This window comes from Ischnura elegans, chromosome X, assembly GCF_921293095.1.
Source record: "Ischnura elegans chromosome X, ioIscEleg1.1, whole genome shotgun sequence".
NCBI classification, from domain to species: Eukaryota; Metazoa; Arthropoda; class Insecta; order Odonata; family Coenagrionidae; genus Ischnura; species Ischnura elegans.
The window spans coordinates 102,746,989-102,770,775 of NC_060259.1; the positions used below are offsets into that span (position 1 = coordinate 102,746,989).

At 39.7% G+C, this 23,787-nt stretch overlaps 1 protein-coding gene and 1 long non-coding RNA gene across 2 annotated transcripts in view; one reads left to right on the forward strand and one right to left on the reverse strand.

The window, feature by feature from the left end:
* LOC124171834 (ubiquitin carboxyl-terminal hydrolase 15-like) overlaps positions 1–5,897 on the reverse strand; it is a 68,576-nt gene extending 62,679 nt beyond the window's left edge. Inside the window, exons 1-2 of the mRNA XM_046551188.1 lie at positions 5,798–5,897; positions 594–733 (exon numbers count right to left, since the gene is read on the reverse strand). Coding sequence (XP_046407144.1) covers positions 594–688 — 95 coding nt within the window. The 5' untranslated portion in view covers positions 689–733; positions 5,798–5,897. The remainder of the gene's footprint in view (positions 1–593; positions 734–5,797) is intronic.
* LOC124171835 lies at positions 766–1,651 on the forward strand. The gene is made up of 3 exons (XR_006867980.1): positions 766–997; positions 1,428–1,521; positions 1,621–1,651. It is a non-coding gene; the product is annotated as an uncharacterized LOC124171835 (long non-coding RNA).
* Positions 5,898–23,787: the final 17,890 nt, after the last annotated feature.

Here is a 23,787-nt window from a genome sequence, read left to right on the forward strand (position 1 = left end):
CACTGAAAAGTACTTGAATGACGCAATGTGTTTTCGAAACGACAGAGCTGATTAAGGGAAGAGAATGTGTTACAGCAAGTACATTAGATCACTTCATCAATTGCAAAACGTCGTACTGCCTTTTCTACAAATGTTAAGTATCTACAACAATGACTGAATTTACTACCTAAGAAGGAAGCAAGAGTTACACCGCCGTTATCCTTCTAAAACCCAAAGAGAAAATCGTCCAGGATGAATTTTAAAATGTACGTAAGAATAATTTGTTCGACATATTAAGCAATTAGGGCAACACTTCTGCCGCAGACATGGCAAGACTCCAACAAAATCAACATCAGGATCAGCGATGCCACACGACGGAAACCAAAAGACATCAAGTACGTACTGTCTAGCCTGAGGTGTCAAGCACCGTAACAGCTAAAACCTCCGACAGACGAACAATAGGCTCACAAATATTGAGGGTATTAGTGCCAACGAACCTCCTTGCAGACTAATTTTTACGCCCATTCAGCATAATGGAAAGGCCACACACAAGGCCATAAGATAAACAAGAGCCCCTAGATGGGTATAAATGAAAAATTATCTTCGTTAATTACCAAGTCTGACCCTTGGACATCTTCTTGGACAGCAGAGGAGTAATTTCTTTCTTCTTGTCCTCTGTTGTGGACTCATCCTCAACTTGGTTCGCCATTTTTACGAAAGTTAAAGATACCGTAAAATAGCTATCAGCAGCGCCACGGCGAGTAGACTTGTAGGTGAGGGGGGGAGAAATTCGCGGCGAAGCGGGGTCGAGCCGCTACCCCGGCCACCGTGGCGTGGCAATCGCGTGACGTCAGGGTAACAGCCAATCGGCAGCGACTAGCAGACAACAGCAAACCGTTTGTAATCGTTTGAATCTAAACATGCCTTCGTCTCAACGTTGTCATGCTTTTGGATACGGCGCGCGGAAAACTCCTGATAGCCCTATCAAATTGCATTCATGTCCTCGGAATGAACATCTGTAAGTACAAAGTGAAAGAATCCTATAGTATAAGTTGGCAATTAATGCACTGAAAGCCAGTAGGTGACTGCGGCGGTTCCGCTGTTTATCCCTGTTTTTCCAATTCACTTTCAAAATTAATGAAACAATCTGTTTTTATGTGACATATCGTACTTAGCGTATTATATTCTTATGTTCTGGTAGTATCTGTGGATTGTTTTCATTAGTGTCATACTATATATGTGCTGTAAATGGTGTTATGACGGGGTAAATGCAAGTGCAAAGGGTGGGGACTCAAGTACTATCAGGTCATTATTTTCTTCCATGCGAGAGACAGTCATTCACTATAAGATAATTATATTAGGGAAGCTGGCGTGATGAGTAATCCCTTTGAAGATAGTCCTTTCTATTCCTCCAACACTTTGGCAAAGATATCCTATCTTTATTTCAGATTTGCGGGTGAAAAAATGTTCACCATCGATGACCCTCCACATCTCCTGAAGTGCTCACGAAACATGTTCATGGAATATGACAATAAAGAAGAGGTAATTATCTACGTTATTTATAATTTATATACATTAGCAAATATTTCAAAATTGTCATTATTATGTAAATAACCATAATTAATTATACATTTGTTGTAGATGACAGTTGGTGGTGTAGCTATTACAAGAGTTAGAAAATAGACCCACGATGAGGAGACTGTGAATCTGAGTAGAAGACTCACTGGGAATATCGTTCACTTCCCCAAGATATCCACCTCTGCTCATAATCCTAGGTGAATAGAGGAAATGAAAGGGAGCCTTGCCGCCCATGTATTCTGTCGATTACGGTCTTCTCCATTTGGACATTTTTGTTCGGTTAGGTGAGTATGATTTCATATAGATATGAGAAACTGTAAATAGATGAATTTAGTAAGGGAGACATCCATGTTATTTTTACTGTCTATTGCAGGGTGGATTGATGGTGTGAGTGTGACTGCAGAAATCGTTCAATTCATAAAGCAGTTTTGCAGCTTTAATGGAAGTGCCCAATAGAAGAACTCGAATGGAAATCTTGTGGCCCCTTGCATGATAAATGTCAGCATCTGGAATTTTAGGAAGAAGGTATTGAAAAAGTTGATATATTTGTGATTCGCCAATTCTGTGCAGTCTCTATAGTGGGTATTTCTATATTATGTCAGATATTTTATTTATCAAATTGCATTTCTCTGACCAAGCATTAGCCTGTACCTCTCCTGATGTTTTCAAAGTTGTGTGGTATGGTTTTTTGGAAAGTATCTTTCCCTGTTACTCATTTAGTCTGTTTAATTACTCATGCACCAAGATTCAATAGAACACATCAGTCAGATTACACAACATAGCCAACATTCTTAGCACACCTTACAAAATTATTCGGTACATATAATGGCCTGATTTATTTCAACAATCAACGATGGGAATATGTAAACATGCTGTTTTCTGTATAAGATGAAGGAGATATTATTTCTTTGTATCTTATGAGACATTCTTTTCTCTGTCTTATAGGGAAGTGTAATGAAACTTTGTCTTAAGGCCTCACCCTTAGTGAGCAAGATATGAGAAATATTAGTGAAAACAGTATAGTTACAGTTATTGCTACCAACTTTAATAAAATAACCATTACTTAAAGACAATGAGTACCAAAACCTCTAATTTTTGCATGGCAGTGGTAATACAGCCAACTTTTTGAACAAAGGACAGTAAAGGGTATCATGTTTTTAAAAAATTCATAGCCTAAATGCTTCTTTTTTTGATCTATAAAAATGGCCATTGTCTTATTGTTAGACGAGGAACTCCAATGTATTCAATGAGATAGGTAGAGAAAGTATGACTCACTTTTTGCATTTTTCTTTCAATTCTCCAAAATTATTGTTGCTGTGAGAACAATATACATATTGGTGTCAACAGCATAGGGAATGGATTGGAACCATTTATTTGTAGAAAACTATTTATATGATCATTTATGTGTAAAAGTGATAGGATAGGCACAGGGAAGGAGCCTAATGGAACTACTTGCTTTAGGCCTGTACCCAGGCAAATGAAAGTTACACCATTTCCTGAGGTAATGACAAATTGAATTTGGTCCGACAAGTAGGTTTCAATCAAAATTAGCTATGACACAAAAACCATCAAGTCAAGTTTATTGAGTATCAATTGGTGGTCCACAGTGTTAAAAACTTTTGAGAAATCGAAAAATATTGTAGCAACTTCCATTTTATTATATAGTGCATTGATAATCTGGTTTTCTAAGTGATGGATTTCAGAAGATGAGATTATACTGTTTCCTGCCCTTGGTATTTATGGTTAGGAAGTAAATACCTATGTCCTTATTGATGTTGGGGGAATATGAATTATTTAATCAGTATAACTGCATTTATCAAGGGAGATATTATCGTGGGAAGAAATGAATTGCTAGACAAGTGAATCTCATCTATTTGTCAGCATAAATGTGAAAATTATAACTTCATATCTCAAATGAAACTTGCCTAAAGGAGGTAGTAAAGAAATGCTAATAGTTCAGTCAGACTGTTGAAAATTTACTGCAGTCAAAATTTTTAAATACACGAGTGTTCCTACTGCTAATTTGCTTTGAGTTGTATTCTCACGTGTAAAGATTTTTTAGATTAATTCATTTAGTCATTCATTTTACATAACAAATGAGGACCATAGAAGCCTAGGGGGACTAGTGCAATTTTTTTAGATAATAGCTGATAATTCTTGGTAATTAATTGCACTTATCTTTCTTGGTTTCTAAGATCCTCAATTATACAGTAAAACCTCTTTACATCGTAATGGAGGGGACCAAAATTTGGGCAATTTGATGTTTGGAGGTAGTTAGGCTGTCTCGGGAGTATCTCCTTGGTATGATAAGTGGAGGTTTTATGAGATAAAGAGGTTTGCCTATAAATTTACATGTAAAACTGACCGCAGGGGTGGTATGAAGTGTGGAGGTTTATGATGTAAAGAGGTTCACTGCATAGAGGTTTTACTGCATATGTACATAATCCTAACAATAAAGCACAGTCGAATTTGTAAGGGAGTCTTAAATCATATGACATTATTGACAATGGTAAGATATTTTCATAATAATATGTTTTGTACCTTGGCTTTACTTCAACTCCAAAAGTCACCTCAATTCAAGTGAAATGTAATAACATCCCTTTCTCTACAGTAATTTCTCCTGTGTTTTGAAATTTTGATTTGATTACTAATTTTGTGCAATATGGATTAAAAACTGGAATGAGATACCATGGATTAGTAGTGGTTTTCTGTTCATCTTACTCTACACTGCACAGTGCAGTATAATCTCCTAAGTTTGATGCATGATAAGTACATTTGAGAGATTCAGCCATAATAGTGTATGTGGAAACCAAATTGGAAATAGGAAAGATTCACTTTATTACTTTTCATTGATACGAATGCACTTTGAGATATGAATGGATAACTGCAGCTGAAAATTTTTCCAACCGGTTACAGTAGGCTATATGCTTTTTGAAACATCTTACCATGTTTGGTAGGCAACTAAAAATCGTCAGTAACAATCTCGATTTGGTTGACAACCGAACATCATCTGTAGCCGACCGGGTTCAGTAGGCTACCGAGAATCATCTGCCTGAGTGAATTCTTCCCATTTCCAATTTGATTTCCACCCTTACCAATATGTCTGAAGCCTTCTCATTTAAACTCAACTGATTTGGGCGTTACTTAGTAGAATGATGAAATATTCATGGTGAAACAAAAACCAAGTACTGTTCCAAAAACTTTTTATTTGGTATCAACTATCTTGTATGATGTTGGGCACGATATGGTGGAAGTTCTTAATATTAGTAAAATAAGACATTGCAATATTTTCACCTACTTTTATTATGACACTAACATTTCGTCATTACAAACGACATTATCAGGTGTTGCTTGATCACACTTGATAACGTTGTTTGTAACGACGGAACAGGTACGTAGTGTCATAATAAAACTCAGTGGAAATATTGCAATCTCTTATTTTACTAATGCTATCAACTAGTTTCAACATCATTACCAAGACAATTTGTCTTGATAGCAAATAAAAAGTTTGTGAAACAGTATTTGGTTTTCGTTTCAACTTCTAATTTAATTATATTGCATCAAACGTAGGACATTATACTGTAGTACACATTACGGTATATAGCCTGATATTTACAATAAAATTTTGTACATTAATTGTTATGATGGAAGCTTATTTGTTAATATAATGACTAGATTTTCAATGTATAAATATTATTTTAATGTGTATGTTGGTTGCAACCCATGTTTATTGATTTGAGCTTTCCTAACTTTTTACAATGTTAGTTTAGACTGGTAGAACGTACGAGTGGTACGTGGGAGTTTCGTTCCAATTAATTCTTACAAACTAATCCTTATCCGCTTGACGTGTGAATTTTGTGGACTCCTGTCCTGCTTGTTAAAGAATAATTTCTGTTGTAATAACGATTTTTCATGTACAGACACCAGCTCAAAATAAAGGATTTTGAAGCGTAATCGGATTTTTTTACTTATTTGAAGCAGTAATACCCCTATCCTTATAAGATCCCTACAAAATCCTGTCCCTAAATTCGCGCTGGTTAAAGGAAATAAGAAAAAATAATAAGTAATACGTGAATACAGCAATATATGCAGACGACATTGGCAGTCAATTCCGATTGGCTGTTATCCTGACGTCACGCGATTGCCACGCCATGGTGGCCGGGGTAGCGGCTCGACCCCGCTTCGCCGCGAATTTCTCCCCCCCTCACCTACAAGTCTACTCGCAGGCCGTGGCAGCGCCGTCGAAGAGGAATAATGAAAACTTTCACGAGTTGCATCGCCATCTGTAGCTGAGGTGGGAACCTACAACCACTCACAACGCGTTGATTATTAATGTTTCATCTGTTTTATTGATTATCTCAGTAAATTCATTTCAATGTTTGCGGTTTTGTGTCCACATTTATAGTGTGCATAACAGTGGAAATATAAGATTCTCTTGGAGTCAGCTTGGATATCCTCACTTGTATTGACTTTCGTGTTGCGAATACCTGGTTTTAGAATTGCGCTTCGGTATGAAATTCTGCGAATTCAGTGAAGGCTCAAAGGTATAATTACCTCTCCTGACTAGCTTTACTATAGTACTATAATTGCAATTTTTTCGTGCTTAAAATGGACACCATAGAGCTCAGCCGTAATTAATCGTGACATCAAAATACCCCAAAACTTTCCTGATTGGTTATGTTGTTACCTTGACAACCTCATTTAGCGCGGAATTTAACACTTGAACTCTACAGTTATGCACTTCAAGCACCACTCACGTCCTTGAAATCAATTAGGAGCTAAACGGAAACTAAAATCTTGATATGATTTCAATATCGGTTCAACCTCCACCCTTATTTCATTACTTTAATGAACTACGAAAAGAAGCTGAAGTAAATTTACGATTACGCCAAATTTCGATACGTGTCTCGCTTGACTTTAGCTTATGGATATGGAGCTGCAGCTGCTCTGGAAAGTATCAGTAGATATTAGATTTTCAGGGGGACATAAATATTAATATAGTTTAATAAATTCCAGTGAAGGTGGGCAGTTAATGAAATTATTGAATAATTTATAAATGTAGATCAAAAGTCAAAAATTTTTCACCTAGGTAACAGATGAGGGGTTTCTAACTCCCCCCATGGGGTCGAACCAGATAAAATCAAATTTTTTGGAGGTTGTTACTTTGTACAAAAGTATTTAGTTTTATTTTCCCATATATTTACCTACTTTAACGAATTGAAATACAAATTAGCTCTTAACTTAGGGCCTATTTTACACGCTTTAGGTATGTTACAATCCAGAGAGAGTCTGTGGGGGGCTATAGCCCTCCCCTTAGGTATCCAATTAACACTAAATAGAATGATAATTTTGTTTGGACCCCTTCTACTGCTCGAAGATTACTCCCACTCAGCCCACCCCTTGTCCCTATCTTGCGTCTGCCACTTGGTGACAGTGAATTTAGACCAGCAGATATAAGGATTTCAAGATAGTTTGTGGATGAGTGGGTTATTCCTTTGTGAGATGAATAGTGTCCGAGGAATTTATGCTGGATTCTTTCAATTTAATTATGTGTGGGTACAGTAGCATTGCCAGGATTTTGACATGGGGGTTTATCGAAGACTTTGGGGCCCCTCCGGGGTGAATGGATAACACCCCATGGCAGAGGGGGGCGGGGGGTCGTTTTTGGTGCCTCTTTGAAAGGCTCAAGGGGGGGGGGGGGTTGTAACCTGGAAACCCCCCCCCCCATGCCACTGTGTGGATAGGTGAAGACCAAGCAGGTGAACAACATTCAAGAAGATATCTCTCAAGTACAAAATATAATAATTTGATAGAATGAGGGTAATGTAACTCGGAGATGTATCAAGAAATAAAGCTAAGCATTCCCAGAGATTTTCCACGACTCCTGGAGATGGTATCATGGAATGACTAATCCTTTTAGAAGGAGACTCTTGGATCCTTGATGTTGTCAACAGATTCCAGAGAATAATTATTGTTAAAATAAGTGAAGGGAGTTGGACTTTAATTGTGTTAGAATGAGATAGATTTACGTTTACTAACATTTACATGCATGTAATGTAATAGTTACACCGGTTACACCATTTTTGAAGATTATCTGAATCTGACTGAAGATCATGACCTCCAGTTTATCTGGTGAAGATATTTTTGGAGATTTAATGGAGAAGATCACATATCTTCTCATTAAATCATTTCAACATTAAAGGTTGCATTAATAATAGGTGGTTTTTAATTTATAATAATAAATTTCTTTCATAAAGTTTCAGTTCTTTCATATTTTACTTATGACTCTTTGGATGGGTGCCATTTAGCTGCTTATATCAACCTTCTAACCCTACCATCCTCCAGCAAAAAGATATACAAAGTCTGAGGTTTGTTTCGGCTTCTTTGAACTGGGAGCACTCAGTGTCCTGAAATTGTTAAATTTCATGTCAAAATATGTAAGCTTAAAACTTAATCTTAAGTAAACAAACTCATGCATTACGAGAAATGGTTCTATATAATTCAACAACTCGCACGCTCCGCGCGCTCGTTAAGGGGCTCCGCCCCTTAAAACCCCGGTTCCGGCTTCGCCGTCTACATTTGTGGTCGTTCGAAGACTTTTGAAGTTCGAATAATCACAACACGGCTAGGGGCCGGCTTCGCCGGCCAGGGGGTAGGGAGGTGCCCCACTCATTCCTCGGAACGGCTTCGCCGTTCTTCGCTGAAGGGCGGCTTCGCCGCCTGGGGGTTTAGTGTGCCAGAGGGCGAGGGCATTTCGGAACTGTTTCACCGTTACTCGTTAAAGGGGCGGCTTCGCCGCAGAGTCCACAGCGGTTGCGCCGCTTGAACATCGGGGCGGCTACGCCGCCCGGGGGTTGCTGAAGCTCCCCCTCGCCTACGCCAGTTCCTCGTTGTGGGGCGGCTTCGCCGCCTCGGGTTGAGGAGCCCCCCCGCGGCTGCTCCGCCTAGTCCTTATAATTGGTCTTCCCCACCGAGAGGGGTGCCCAGGGGGATTTTAATGTGTTATGCATGCGGTCACCAAAAGTCCACAGTGATCATGTAGCGATGATTGTAAAAGGTAGTGCAATGCGGATTAATAGTGGCGACAAGTACCCATAAAAGAAGACTTAATGGCAAGTTTTTCATTTTTTTTCGGGGGGTTCCTACGGAATACCGGGGGTTTTATACTTGTGTTAAACCAGTGGTCACTAATAGTTCTCATAAATTCCGTTCCGATAAGTCCTAGGGGACCGGAAGAGTGGTCTTACGATTCTTTTCCCTGGAGAGGCTATTTATTAGAAAATTTTTGGGAGGTTTCACGGGGTTATCGGGGGTTTTAATAAGTGGTAGGGGCACCGGTTAAATTGTGTCGAAAACTATTCGGAAAGGCGAGTTTAAATTTGTTTTATTTTTTTTTCGGCGATGTTCCAGGAGGTAATCGGGGGTGTTCTGGTATTTTTTCCCGTATGGTTTACGGTGGCTCGCCCTCACCAAATATTCCGGATCCAGAGCTTAGAGGGGACGGGTAGTGCGGCGTAATGTTTGCGAGAAGTTTCCAAATAGGAGACTAAATGACACATTTTACATTAGGGGCGATTTCACGGGGATACCGGGGGTTTAAATGTGTGTACTCCTGGCGGTCACCATCCATTCACATAAATGTCGGGGGGATGAGTCGTTGGGGGCGGTGGAATAGTCACGAAAAGGACCAAAAAAGTAGACTTATTTGAAAATTTTATTTTTTTTTGGGTGGGGGGGTTTACCGGGGGTTTATAGGTTTTTACTGCCAGCGGTCATCAATCGTCCACATCAATTCCGTAGCGATGAGTGGTAAGGATTGGAAAAGCGGCGGAATTTTGACGAAAAGTACCCGTAAAGGCTACTTATGTGCAAATTTTAATATTTTAGGGGGTTTCGGGGGGTTAAAAGATGACGGTACTATATGGTCACATTCATTTACTGTCATGTCTAATAGAATTGTGCCCTATGACATCCATATTTCGAAAGTAATACAATAAAAAGCAAACCAGTCCCTGAAAAATGTTAGCAGTGCCCGCCATTTTTATTTTTTCGCGGTTAAATCCATTAAACTATTATTAAAATGTTTATGTTTTCTGAAACACAATGCATAGATGTATGTAACTACAAAGTTTGAAAGAAATCGGTTGAGTTAAAATTGACAAAACCTTGTGTTAATCTTCTGAAAATCGTAATTTTCGGTGATTTTCGGAATATTTTAATTTTATTCTCAGTAACCAAGGACGATGAAAGAAAAACGTTACCTACATTTCGTAGACTATGTTATGAGGATATATAATAATCATTTTCAATATCCTACACCTGTAATTACGACTAGGGGAGCGGAAGTTATGAAATATTTTTCGAAAACCCAATTTTTGGACGCCATTTTGGCCGCAAATTTCTTAAAAAGAAACTTATAACATAACATAATTACGTTACTACATTTACCAGCTTTCAAAAAATGCATTAACGATCCGTGTGGCATGCACGGTTCGCGCGCAGTAAAATAAAAACCGGAAGACGGTCCCCGGAAAAAGCGCGATTTCGGCCATTTTGTCGTTCTAGCGACGACACGTGGCGGAAACTTCCGGTTTTCGGATTTTTCCTCCGAATCATTTCCGGTTCCCCGCACGCGTGCCAAATTTCAGCTCTCCAGCTCTTCTAGAAGTGGTCGGGAATTTGTATCCATGAGTGAGTCAGTCACCACGAGGGCTGTATATAGATAGGACTCGCCGCGCTGCGCGCGCTCGTTAGGGGGCTACGCCCCCTAAAACCCCCCCGCATCCGGCTTCGCCGGCTGCCCCCACCGGACGGCTTCGCCGTCCCACCCGCGGCGTCTCGGAACGGCTTCGCCGTTCCTCGTCAGGGGTCGGCTTCGCCGCCCAGATATCGAGGTAGCCCTGTGACGGAGACCCGCTTGTTCCTCGGTACGGCTTCGCCGTTCACCGTGGGAGGGCGGCTTCGCCGCACATGGGTTACCCGAGTCCCCCCGAGGCGTGGACTCCTGGGAACGGCATCGCCCTTCCTCGTGCCGGGGCGGCTTCGCCGCCCAAGGTTTACCGGTGTTCCCCCGAGACTGCGACAACTCGGAACGGCGGCGCCGTTCCTCGCCGCCCCCACCGGACGGCTTCGCCGTCCCACCCGGGACTCCTTGGAACGGCTTCGCCGTTTCTCGTTGTGGGTCGGCTTCGCTGCCCATATATTGAGGCAGCCCTCCAACAGACACCAGCTAGTACCTCGGAACGGCTTCGCCGTTCATCGTGTTAAGGCGGCTTCGCCGCCCATGGGTTACCCGAGTCCCCCCGAGGCGTGGACTCCTGGGAACGGCATCGCACTTCTTCGTGGCGGGGCGGCTTCGCCGCCCAAGGTTTACCGGTGTTCCCCCGCGCCTTCGACAACTCGGAACGGCTGCGCCGTTCCTCGCCTGTGGGCGGCTTCACCGCCCAAGGGTTATCTCGTCGTAATGGGGCGGCTTCGCCTCCCGAGGTTTACCTATTTCCCCGAGCCATCGCCTCCTCGGAACGGCTGCGCCGTTCCTCGCGTGAGGGCGGCTTCGCCGCCCAAGGGTTATCGGCGCCCTCCCTCGTTAGCTTCCTCGTAATGGGGCGGGTTCGCCGCCCAGGGTTTACCCGTGTTCCCCCGAGGCGTCGACTCCTGGGAACGGCGTCGCCCTTCCGCGTGATAAGGCGGCTTCGCCGCCCAAGGTTTACTGTGTCCCCCCGAGCCGTCGACTCCTCGGAACGGCTTCGCCTTTCCTCGTCTGTGGGCGGCTTCGCCGCCCAAGGGTTATCGGCGCCCTCCCCCCGTAAGCTTCCTGGTGATGGGGCGCCTTCGCCGCCCAAGGTTTACCCGTGTCCCCCCGAGGCGTCGACTCCTGGGAACGGCATCGCCCTTCCGCGTGATGGGGCGGCTTCGCCGCCCAAGTTTTACTGTGTCCCCCCGAACCGTCGACTCCTCGGAACGGCTTCGCCGTTCCTCGTCTTTGGGCGGCTTCGCCGCCCAAGGGTTATCGGCGCCCTCCCCCCTCGTAAAACTCCCATTCGGCCGCTCCACGTGTTGGAGCGGATTTGCCGCCCGAGGGTTCTCGGAGGTTTTCCGCGCCTCTGACTCCTCGGAATGTCTCCGTCGTTCCTGGGGCGGGGGCAGCTTCGCCGGCGAGGGTTTCACTCCTCACAGAGCAATGCGTACTACCAGCTTTCCCCGATCGTTTACAAAGGCTGCCGGGGGAGAATGTGGCTGAATGTAGACGCATGCTAGCCGTGATTGTGACATTTTAGCTTATGACGATGTTTCGAAGGGGGTCCGGGGGGTTTCCAGGGGTTTTTATGAGTATACTGACAACGGTCGCAATCATCCAAATAAATTCCTTAGCGATGAGTCATAGGAGAAGGGAGTTACTGCTAAAATATGCGAAAACACCGAAGAACATGCTATTCACAGAAAAAAAATAATTTTTTCCCTGGTCTTCTTGGAAGCCACGTGAAATATCGAGAAGTTGTCTTGCATAAAAGGTCTTTGTCTACCTACAGTAAAAATTCCAGCGATCTAACTGTAGGAGAACAATGAAATTTCCCGTATTACAAACATTTAGATTACCAATTATGTGTTCTCCACATAGCGGTGCATAGGCGCTGAAATAAGGCATAATTAATGTGAATTTCGTAGCCGTACCTTATGGGGAAGTGGTTAAAAAAAATCGGTTTTATGTGTCCTTGTCCTGGAACCCCTTTTATTACTCTACTATTTTGTTAAGAAATGTACATTTAAAAATTTGAAGTTTTATTTCGGGTGTGTAATTTGGGCAGGATAATTGAACATGACGCGTAAATATAGCCGACACGATTCCCATTCGGAATCAATAAAAACGATACAACTGGGATGAATGGTACACGAAATATACGACTTATTAAGTAATTTTTATTTTTTTGGGGGGTTCACAGGGGATTTTCGGGGGATCTAAAGTGCTTGGTCTGTATAACGCGGCATCGTTTACCTTGGTTAAAATTTTCGGCTCTGTAGCTGTAGTGTAAGCATGCTTTTTCGACGGTGTCACCCCTTAAAATTTAATATTCTGCGTTCTCCTGGTAGCGGCGCGTAGGGGCACGAGAAATACGTCAATCACCTGAATTTGGTGTCCGTACCACGTCGGGAAGTGGTAAAAAAAAATTCGGAAAAATTTAAAATCGTGTGTTGAGGGAATGCAAACTTCACGGCGGATGTGTTGTAAGTTACCAAACGTTGTAGGAGTCGCAATTTCAATGGAAATACATAATCGTTAATAACTCGAAATTCTTTCGTCGTTTGGATACATGAAGACAGCCGAAAAATTGAATAAAAAATCTAGTATCTTGCATTTAAGTGAATTTGTCCTACGATTATTGCAAATTGGTGAAAAAAATTCAGAAATTCGGCCCGTAAGAAAAGCATTGGAAATTTTAAATTGTTAAAAAAAATACTTTTAAACAAAACATTGCAAAGGCGACCACGCCAAAAAATCAACCAAAAAATCTAGTATATCATACGTTAAGGACTTATTCCTTCAACGATTATAAGTTGGTTTTAAAAAAATCCAAAGATAGGCCCATAAGAAAAGCATTGGAAATTTAAAAAAATTATAAAAAATACTTATAAACAAAATATGGCAAAATGTTTCACATCAAAAAATCGGCCAAAAAATCTAGTTTCCGTCAGTGAAATTTCATGTTCCCGTGACATTTTCAAGTAGGCAAATAATGGAATATGTTTTAGTCCCATAAGGCTCCAATGTTAATTCGGATCGATATATCTCGAAAACCGATCGACTTTTTCGAGTTTTCGGACTTTTCCCCCCGATGAATATTTTTTCTCCACGACCTGTAAAAATTTCGTCTTCCCAGCACGTCCCGAAGTGGTCGGGAATTTGTATACGTGAATGAGTGAGTGAATCAGTGAGTGTGCTATCTGTCACACATCGGGTTGTATATATTATAGAAGACTCGCACGCTCCGCGCGCTCGTTAAGGGGCTCCGCCCCTTAAAACCCCGGTTCCGGCTTCGCCGTCTACATTTGTGGTCGTTCGAAGACTTTTGAAGTTCGAATAATCACAACACGGCTAGGGGCCGGCTTCGCCGGCCAGGGGGTAGGGAGGTGCCCCACTCATTCCTCGGAACGGCTTCGCCGTTCTTCGCTGAAGGGCGGCTTCGCCGCCTGGGGGTTTAGTGTGCCAGAGGGCGAGGGCATTTCGGAACTGTTTCACCGTTACTCGTTAAAGGGGCGGCTTCGCCGCAGAGTCCACAGCGGTTGCGCCGCTTGAACATCGGGGCGGCTACGCCGCCCGGGGGTTGCTGAAGCTCCCCCTCGCCTACGCCAGTTCCTCGTTGTGGGGCGGCTTCGCCGCCTCGGGTTGAGGAGCCCCCCCGCGGCTGCTCCGCCTAGTCCTTATAATTGGTCTTCCCCACCGAGAGGGGTGCCCAGGGGGATTTTAATGTGTTATGCATGCGGTCACCAAAAGTCCACAGTGATCATGTAGCGATGATTGTAAAAGGTAGTGCAATGCGGATTAATAGTGGCGACAAGTACCCATAAAAGAAGACTTAATGGCAAGTTTTTCATTTTTTTTCGGGGGGTTCCTACGGAATACCGGGGGTTTTATACTTGTGTTAAACCAGTGGTCACTAATAGTTCTCATAAATTCCGTTCCGATAAGTCCTAGGGGACCGGAAGAGTGGTCTTACGATTCTTTTCCCTGGAGAGGCTATTTATTAGAAAATTTTTGGGAGGTTTCACGGGGTTATCGGGGGTTTTAATAAGTGGTAGGGGCACCGGTTAAATTGTGTCGAAAACTATTCGGAAAGGCGAGTTTAAATTTGTTTTATTTTTTTTTCGGCGATGTTCCAGGAGGTAATCGGGGGTGTTCTGGTATTTTTTCCCGTATGGTTTACGGTGGCTCGCCCTCACCAAATATTCCGGATCCAGAGCTTAGAGGGGACGGGTAGTGCGGCGTAATGTTTGCGAGAAGTTTCCAAATAGGAGACTAAATGACACATTTTACATTAGGGGCGATTTCACGGGGATACCGGGGGTTTAAATGTGTGTACTCCTGGCGGTCACCATCCATTCACATAAATGTCGGGGGGATGAGTCGTTGGGGGCGGTGGAATAGTCACGAAAAGGACCAAAAAAGTAGACTTATTTGAAAATTTTATTTTTTTTTGGGTGGGGGGGTTTACCGGGGGTTTATAGGTTTTTACTGCCAGCGGTCATCAATCGTCCACATCAATTCCGTAGCGATGAGTGGTAAGGATTGGAAAAGCGGCGGAATTTTGACGAAAAGTACCCGTAAAGGCTACTTATGTGCAAATTTTAATATTTTAGGGGGTTTCGGGGGGTTAAAAGATGACGGTACTATATGGTCACATTCATTTACTGTCATGTCTAATAGAATTGTGCCCTATGACATCCATATTTCGAAAGTAATACAATAAAAAGCAAACCAGTCCCTGAAAAATGTTAGCAGTGCCCGCCATTTTTATTTTTTCGCGGTTAAATCCATTAAACTATTATTAAAATGTTTATGTTTTCTGAAACACAATGCATAGATGTATGTAACTACAAAGTTTGAAAGAAATCGGTTGAGTTAAAATTGACAAAACCTTGTGTTAATCTTCTGAAAATCGTAATTTTCGGTGATTTTCGGAATATTTTAATTTTATTCTCAGTAACCAAGGACGATGAAAGAAAAACGTTACCTACATTTCGTAGACTATGTTATGAGGATATATAATAATCATTTTCAATATCCTACACCTGTAATTACGACTAGGGGAGCGGAAGTTATGAAATATTTTTCGAAAACCCAATTTTTGGACGCCATTTTGGCCGCAAATTTCTTAAAAAGAAACTTATAACATAACATAATTACGTTACTACATTTACCAGCTTTCAAAAAATGCATTAACGATCCGTGTGGCATGCACGGTTCGCGCGCAGTAAAATAAAAACCGGAAGACGGTCCCCGGAAAAAGCGCGATTTCGGCCATTTTGTCGTTCTAGCGACGACACGTGGCGGAAACTTCCGGTTTTCGGATTTTTCCTCCGAATCATTTCCGGTTCCCCGCACGCGTGCCAAATTTCAGCTCTCCAGCTCTTCTAGAAGTGGTCGGGAATTTGTATCCATGAGTGAGTCAGTCACCACGAGGGCTGTATATAGATAGGATTCCAAGACTGGTTTAATACAGCTCTCCTATCACTTAATCTTTTAATTCCTACTCTTTTTTCATTCCCTTCATCACCTGCTCCTTAAGGGGATCTGTTACTGATGGTTATTTCTTGTGCTGTAAAAATCATATGCATTAAAATACAGAAATTAATGCTGTTTATGCCAGCAGTTGAGGTTTTATTTCCATGAAGTGGAAATTCATTGCCCACGCGTTGCATGTTGGTCTCTGTAAATGTCAGTTGTTGAAGCTCAAGGATTCTTCTGCTCAGTAAAAAGCCTCCCTCAAATTGCTACTTCAAAAGATGTTGTGGAACTCCCTTTTGTGCACCTATTCATACTCTCCCAGACCCAGTCTTTCGGAGGGAGTTTCAGGAAACTCCCATCAACCTGCATTTCAAGCTTTTTCTGATATTCTTGGATCAAGTCTAAGTTATTTTTCTTGGAATCCATCAACTGTAAAAAGCAAGTCATAATGAAATTTAGAATTCTTACTTTCATCTAATATCTCCTACTGCATATCATTGATCTTGATATGTACTTCCATTGGTCTGAATCAATCCTGAGTGTTCTTTGTATGTACATCACTCCTTTTGTTGTGACTCTAGTAACTTCTGGAATTTCTTTTCACATTTTACATCAAATTCTGCTCTACCATTAGCTTTTGCTATGTCTACCATCTGGTAGCAGCAGAGCTCTTTAACCTTTTCCCTACTACACACGTATATATATGTGTGTGGACGTTTCCTGACCTGGGAGACGACGGCCGTATATTTACGTGTGAGATTTTCCTGGCCAGGAGAACGAAAGTCGTATATATATGTTTTCTAGCTCTCCCCCTTTTAGGACGGTCGCGGGTTTACGTTGTCTTTGTCTCGGGACCCAATGCTGCGAGGTTTAGGATTTACCCTTGGAATCCGGGAACAGGTACCCGGACCCATCGTCTTTTATAACCCCTCTTAGCGGTAAGGGTCAGCGGTCATAGAATTGTTTATCCAGTCAGTTTTTCAAATAAATATTTGTTCATTTTTCAAGAAAAATAAACGAAGAATTGAATTCTTTGTCTTTTGAACAGCATTTACAATTTTTAAACGAAATTCTACGATAAATATTAACTTATATCTCGAGTAATGTATACATCAACATGGAAATTGTTGCTGCATTAAATGCGTAAATATATTGACCTTCGCTTAAAATTCGACTATGCTTAGAAAAAAAAGAGGAATTCAATTCAAAGTCTGCAATTAGCGTGCAAGCAGCAATTATCCATATGCTAAATACATACATATAAGCAATACATAAGTTGACCGCGAACGAAGGCCGCAGGTATGGTCGTAAACCCAGAAAGGAGGGAGCACAACTACTCTCGGAGTCCGAGATAATGCGGAGTCCCAGCAGGGAGGGGTAGAAAAACATTCCGCGAGACCCTTCATAACGAATTTCCACCAAAAATGCTCCGTACCACGAGAAAGAAGAGTCTCTTGGGGCTCAGTACAGCGGTCAAGCTAAGACGAAAACTCCGCCGTCTCGAAAGGGTTAAATTCAGTTAAATGGTATCTTCTAAAATATGTCTTACCAAGATGAAATAGTGTGCTGCATGAAATATACTACAAAAAACTTTGACCAAATTAATCGAGATTTGCTTTGTTTGGATTTATAGGGTATAATCATTGAATAAAATTCATTCTTTTCCATAAATTCACTAGGAAAACCCACCAATTACAATGCATTTGCATTATTCTCAACCCATTTACAAATTATGTGATTCCATTAAAACTAATTGTCACCTAATTAATCTGAGGAAAATTGAAATTAATGGAAATGATTTTATATTTTGCAATCTTTGTCTCTCCTTTAGCATTAACAAGGCTACCTACCTATGGTTTTAAAATACCATATCTGGTTGATTCGTGATGAACAGTGGAGAGTAATAATATCTCATAATGCTTCATATTCTTTTCGATTCATTCTTTGTAATTCCCACTCAGCATGTTAAATATCCCTCTCCCAATCACCTTATAACATACTGTAACCAGTCCAAAATACCATGTTCAAAATGAAATACAATGTTTATTAGTGCAAGCTACCAGCCTTTGTTAGACATTGGCCTATAGCCAAGGCTCCAGCTCCCTTAGTTACCTCCATTTTATGGACCAATATGATAAAGGGCCCCATATTTAGTTCTGACTGAAGTCCCAGAATAATGCAAGGCTCTCCTCTGATCATGGACTTTGTTTCATATATCCCCAGAATTATCCTATTTACTCACTGACTCATTTTTTCCCACCCAACACTTGAGATCTTTACCCAAATTCCTAATAAAGTCGGGTGAATTATAGTGAAGCATCATTGGTATAGGTCTTGACAACTTACTTGGGTACCTGTTTAAGACACCATATTCGATTCTCACTGAAGTACAACTATATAATTTCATTTTTGCTATGAAATCAATATGCTCTAACAATACATATTCAGCTTTTGAAGATATGCATTATCAGGCTGTTCATACATTTTTATAGAAACAACTAAGTGTCATCTAAGTCAGTGGAGTAACCAAGGGGGTAGGGGGATACATCCCCCCCAAAGCCTTGGATAAATAAAAAATTTATTTAAAACTGTTGTCTGCTTTTGGCATATAATGACTGAATCTGCTGCTAAGTGCCAAAATGATGCAAAATTTCTTTCCAGGCTCCCCATTTTTCATACATTTTTCCAGACCCCCTGTGTGCTGGGGGGAGGGGTCACCCCCCCCCCTAACATATTCCTACAGTTATGCCTCTGATCTAAATTATCTGATACTATTCAATTTATGCAGGTTGATAGTAACTACACATAGTGAGGGTAGCATGCAATTTTATATACATAAATAATGCATGTATACCCATTTCAGATTTTTATTTCAGTTAAAATAGGGTGAAAATTCCAGATTCAAAATTACATACTGGACCTACGCTGTAATTTACCACACCATTTGTTGCCATACAGAGAGTACCAAACAATAATTATCACTATAAATTTCTGAAAATAACTTCTCTATTCACCAGCAAAGTCATTAACAAGAGATTCATGATAGCCTGTCATACCATCTACAAACCATCATGCTGTGTACACCAAATGCAATGATGGCATTGGCCAAACTTTGCCTAATGTGCCATTAGTTGGGATGGGTTTGGACACTTTTTTATACATTAATACAATCCATACATCAAGAAACATGTCAATATGCACAAAAATAAAAATTAAATATCTTTAAACCTTTTGAGACATTAAGCAAAGTAACAAAGCGAGCAATAAGTTTACATAAAATACATAGGTTTATATTTCTAAATTATTTTCCCTTTAGTGATATCAATTTTTAATGGACTATTGTATGGACTTACAGTTTGAACTGAATAATTTGATCGTGCTCAATGATAAATTACCTATAGGAGGGATTTTTCCTGTGCATCCATGCCATTGAGAGTCAAGGTTTTCTGGCTTTTATGACTATTATTTTTATATGTGTATCACTAAGCAATCTCATATATTCTACACCTTTAATTATCAAATTCATTTGAAAACACATTGACACATGCATTAAGAATTATAATTTGAATGTCATTTCCAACAGCTATTAAGCTTTCAAAATTCTTCCCTAGTGCAAATAGTGGAATACAAATATGCAATGAATAGGTCAATATATAGGAAAGGGTACAACTCAAATTTGGTTCAGAAATCACTAACCAGTAATGACTATAAGTATAGTACCCACTGGTCTATGTGTAATGGACTAATGGTACATTTATGCATCAGGAAAAGTTGCAGGTATAATTTGCAATCATTCCTATTCAAAGTGAAAGAAATGCATTCAAATTTTTACTTTAAATGAAAATCATTTTATGAAAAAAGTGAACTCCCCCTAAATGACGTTTAAAAGGGTTAATGCATAAAATAATTGGTAGCGCATGATTAAAAACTGAATATCCAAGATATATGAAACTTTAAAATTGTGCCACTTTTACAGTCTAGATATAATTTCCAGGGAAATGACACTGCCTAAATTTGTCATGGAGACAACAAAATGGTAGCATTCTGCCAACAAAACTGCAGTACTGTGAACACATATTTTCTGCTGATCACTCTATTCTTATTTTAGGTTTCGTCAAGATGTTGTGAATCATACTTCATCTTCTTCATTAGTAATTGTGAAGCACAATTTTTCACCGGTGAGTGAATAGTCACTATTGGCATTGGCTGACCATAGCTGATGAACATATTTATGCATGGGAAGCCAGAAGGTAAAGTGTTGAATTAATACTACACACTTTTGCCCCGTTTCTTTTGCATATTCAAATAATTCAATATAACCAAGTTATATCAGTACAAAATTATTTTACTATACATATTTATAGCTTACTTCTAAGAATTTGTTGTAGGTATCTATCTAGAAATATTCTTGTAAACTTCCACTTAGCTTCGTACTTATTTTCTTACATTTTTTTGTCAGAAGCTTTACTAGTATTTTATTGCATGTCAAAATAATGATACCTACTGCATCATATACACATAATAAAATTTATTACAACTCATGTATTCAATGTTGGTGTATGATGTGTGATGATTATAAATCAGCATTGATACAATTAATAGTAATTATAAAAAAACTTATGTATATTCTCAATTATTTTAATAAGCACTAATTCTATCTAGTTTCACCAGATTCCTCAGAACTTAAATGTTATTGCAGTTTCAATATAAGGCAAAAATTTTGATGTGCAAAATGTATCAGTATAAGAACAATTTGTTTCTTCTTCTATTTAATTCTTATGCTTAACGTGTTAAAAATTATAGTTCATATGAAAATAAAGTTGCTATTAATAGAATAAAAATATAAATACACCAGTATGATCCATTAAATTCAAGATGATAAAAGTAATGTCAGTTTTTTACATTTGTTTTCAATATTATGTGGTGGTACTTTAAAAAAGGGTGTAAGAGGCAATTCAATGACATGGGGATATGTGGGAGTTGATGTAACTCTTGAGGTATTTATTTGCATGCATACAAGCATGTGAGAATGTGCAGTTTATTGAACAATGACCCTACATTTTAAACCTCGTGCACAAAGAGCTTGCAGCTGCTCTCAGAATACCTCAAATTATCTATTCTAACCAAATAATTTAGGAATTTTCTTTACAATCATTTAAATATGAGTTAAATGCTTCGAGTAATAATTTTCTTCTAGCATGTAAAATAACATGTCAGAGCCTTTGGCAAGTCAAATATGTATCAACAATATTCATGATGCTACATGCAGGTGCACAGCTAGGAATTAAGGTTAGGGGGTTTTTAGGTGAAACTAATATTGGGGGGTCTGGGGCATATGTAATACCGTATTTCTCCGAATATATCCCCCCCCCCCTACTTTTGAGGCTTCAGTTTTGGGAAAAGTTAAAAAAATGCATTTGAATATAGTCCCCCCTTTACTTTTACCACAGGCATTTTTGGAAAAAAAGGGGGGACTATATTCAGACATATACGGTACTTGCCTGGGTGATTAGGAGCTGTGAGTGCCCTCCCCCAGAAAATTTTCAGATAAATGGTTCAAAATGGTAAATTATACGGCTTTATGAGGGGTATTTTATTAATCCTTACACTATTCTATAAGTAACATTCATCCAATTAAGTAAAATGGAATAAATGAAAAAATTTTTGTGAGCTCTGGGGGGGGAGGTTTATCCTCCAAGCCCCCTTGCGGCGCCGCTGGCTACATGTACAATAGATAGACAGTTCATCATAACAAAAAATGAAAATATGTTCCGAGGGATGATAAAATGGTGCCATAAGATTACAGAGAACTTTGAAAACAGACAGAAAATTTTTAAATACTTTGCAAAAACTCAACTCATACTTCCACGTTCAAGTTCCCTGATTTAATTACCAGGAGTTATGTACTAATGAATGCCAGTAAGTTCATCCACAATAAGATGCAAAGTAGAATGAAACACCACGGGAAGGTTCCACTTTAATATGTGTAAATATGTTCTAGCCTTTTGTGATGAGTGCAGATGAACAATTATTACAAAATAACTATTCAGCAATGACCATGAATTTTATCCGAATGAATTCACTTTGATATGGAATGTGATAAAGCTTGAAGAGTTCAATCAGTGAATTAACTTTTGCCATATTAAGCATTTAAACAGTAATAATAGGGAGGGCTCTCAACAGGATTGAAATAATATTAAAAATATCAGTCCACAGAAATTTGAAATCAGCATCATTGCTCTGTGACACTAGACACTGTAGCACCAGAAATAAAGTGTAGCGCCAAGTTGGTAATTATCCCCATGCCACCCAGCCACAATGGTAACAAAATGCCCACCTCTTTGATCGAAAACCGAAATACTTTCCACAATACAACCACAATTTTCATCTTTTTGCTGCAACAAGAGTTATTTCCCTCACATCTCCATGCCTTCCAGTCCTGATACTAATTTCCATGACCACTGAACCCTTATCTAGTGGGAGTCATTGACAGTAGTTAAAATGAGAGTAATATTTCTGTAAACATCTACTTACAGGAAAGTGGAAGCTGTCTCTCCAAAGGTATGTCCTCTAATACTTTCGAAAACTTCTACGAGGCAGTCAAAAATCTCGGTAATAGAGAGGCTACTAAACTCGAATTTTGGTATAATTTTTAGCTATGATATAATATAACATGTGTAAGTATGTATATGGTAAAATAAGCATCTTTAAAAAAAGAGGAAAGCTTATGAATCTCATAGTCTACCAACTGGATTTTGAATTATGGAATCATCAAAATCTGTTGTATCAGCATGTATAGAATAGAAAAATGCGAAGATAATTTATTTGTTTCTAAGTTGGGAAATACATCATAATGAAAGGCTTAACTTGATATTACAACCATGAGAAAAAAAGGATAACTACAGGAAACAAAATATAACAGCTAGACATTTAATTTTGTTATAAACCGAATTAATTAAAACTTCACAAACACACAATTACCAGACAGAGTAAAGCAAGAATATCAAAGGCAAAGATGGAAATTAAGGGAAAAACCTGACAAGAAAGAGGAGATAAAATTTTAGCACAAGGAAGTGATGGAAGATTGAAGCAATGTAGCAAAAGTTTAAACATTTAGGCAAGGTAGTCGGATTAAAAAAATATATATGAACAGTAGCAACTAATTGAACTTAGAAGACAATACGATGGCTTTAAAGACTAAGACAAAGGGTTAAGATAGCTACTTGTAGTTCGTACCCTACAGCTAGAACAGAAATGAGCCTATCAACTCTGTACAAGGTTTTGCATTTCAGATACAAGGAAGTGTACGTCAAGGGCAGAGTGCAACGTGAGCCATATATTATTTCCTCTTTCTAAGAAACTGAAATCAGAGGTAGAAGAGTTACATCCAGGATGATAAAGAAAGTAAGCAAGGACTACAATAATTAGGCTTTTTGTAACGGCCAAGACAATGACTTCACAATCGCAGGGAAAATTTACTGGCAAATGAGCATGAGAGGAACAGACACAACCAAAAAGTTGGAGTTATCATCTAATGGACCAAAAATGTTTTACAACATTGAAGCATATAACTTGACCTGGAGCACAACATCTACTCGAGAACTTGTATTGCATTAATAATGAAGAAAGCCCTGATGGATAATCAAGACTGGCCATTAATACATTCACTATGATTTCCTTATTGATTTTTACATTGGTTTCTGTATTTCCATAATTTCTCTGCATCTCGAACGCCTATTCCATTGAATTTAGACGCTTGTAGGGAGGTTTGAGTAGGAAAGAGAATATGAGGAGAATAGGAAGGGGAGATAATTCAAGTTTTTAGAGTGATTAACTAATGAAATGACAGAAGGATAATGCAACAGATAGTTAATAAAAAAATTAACACATGATTGATGATCTATTGTAAAACAACTGTATATCCACACACCTATAGTGGCTGAAAAAGTAATGAATTGCACATAAAATATTGAGTAGTTATCAATGAACTCTATGAGACAAAATATGTA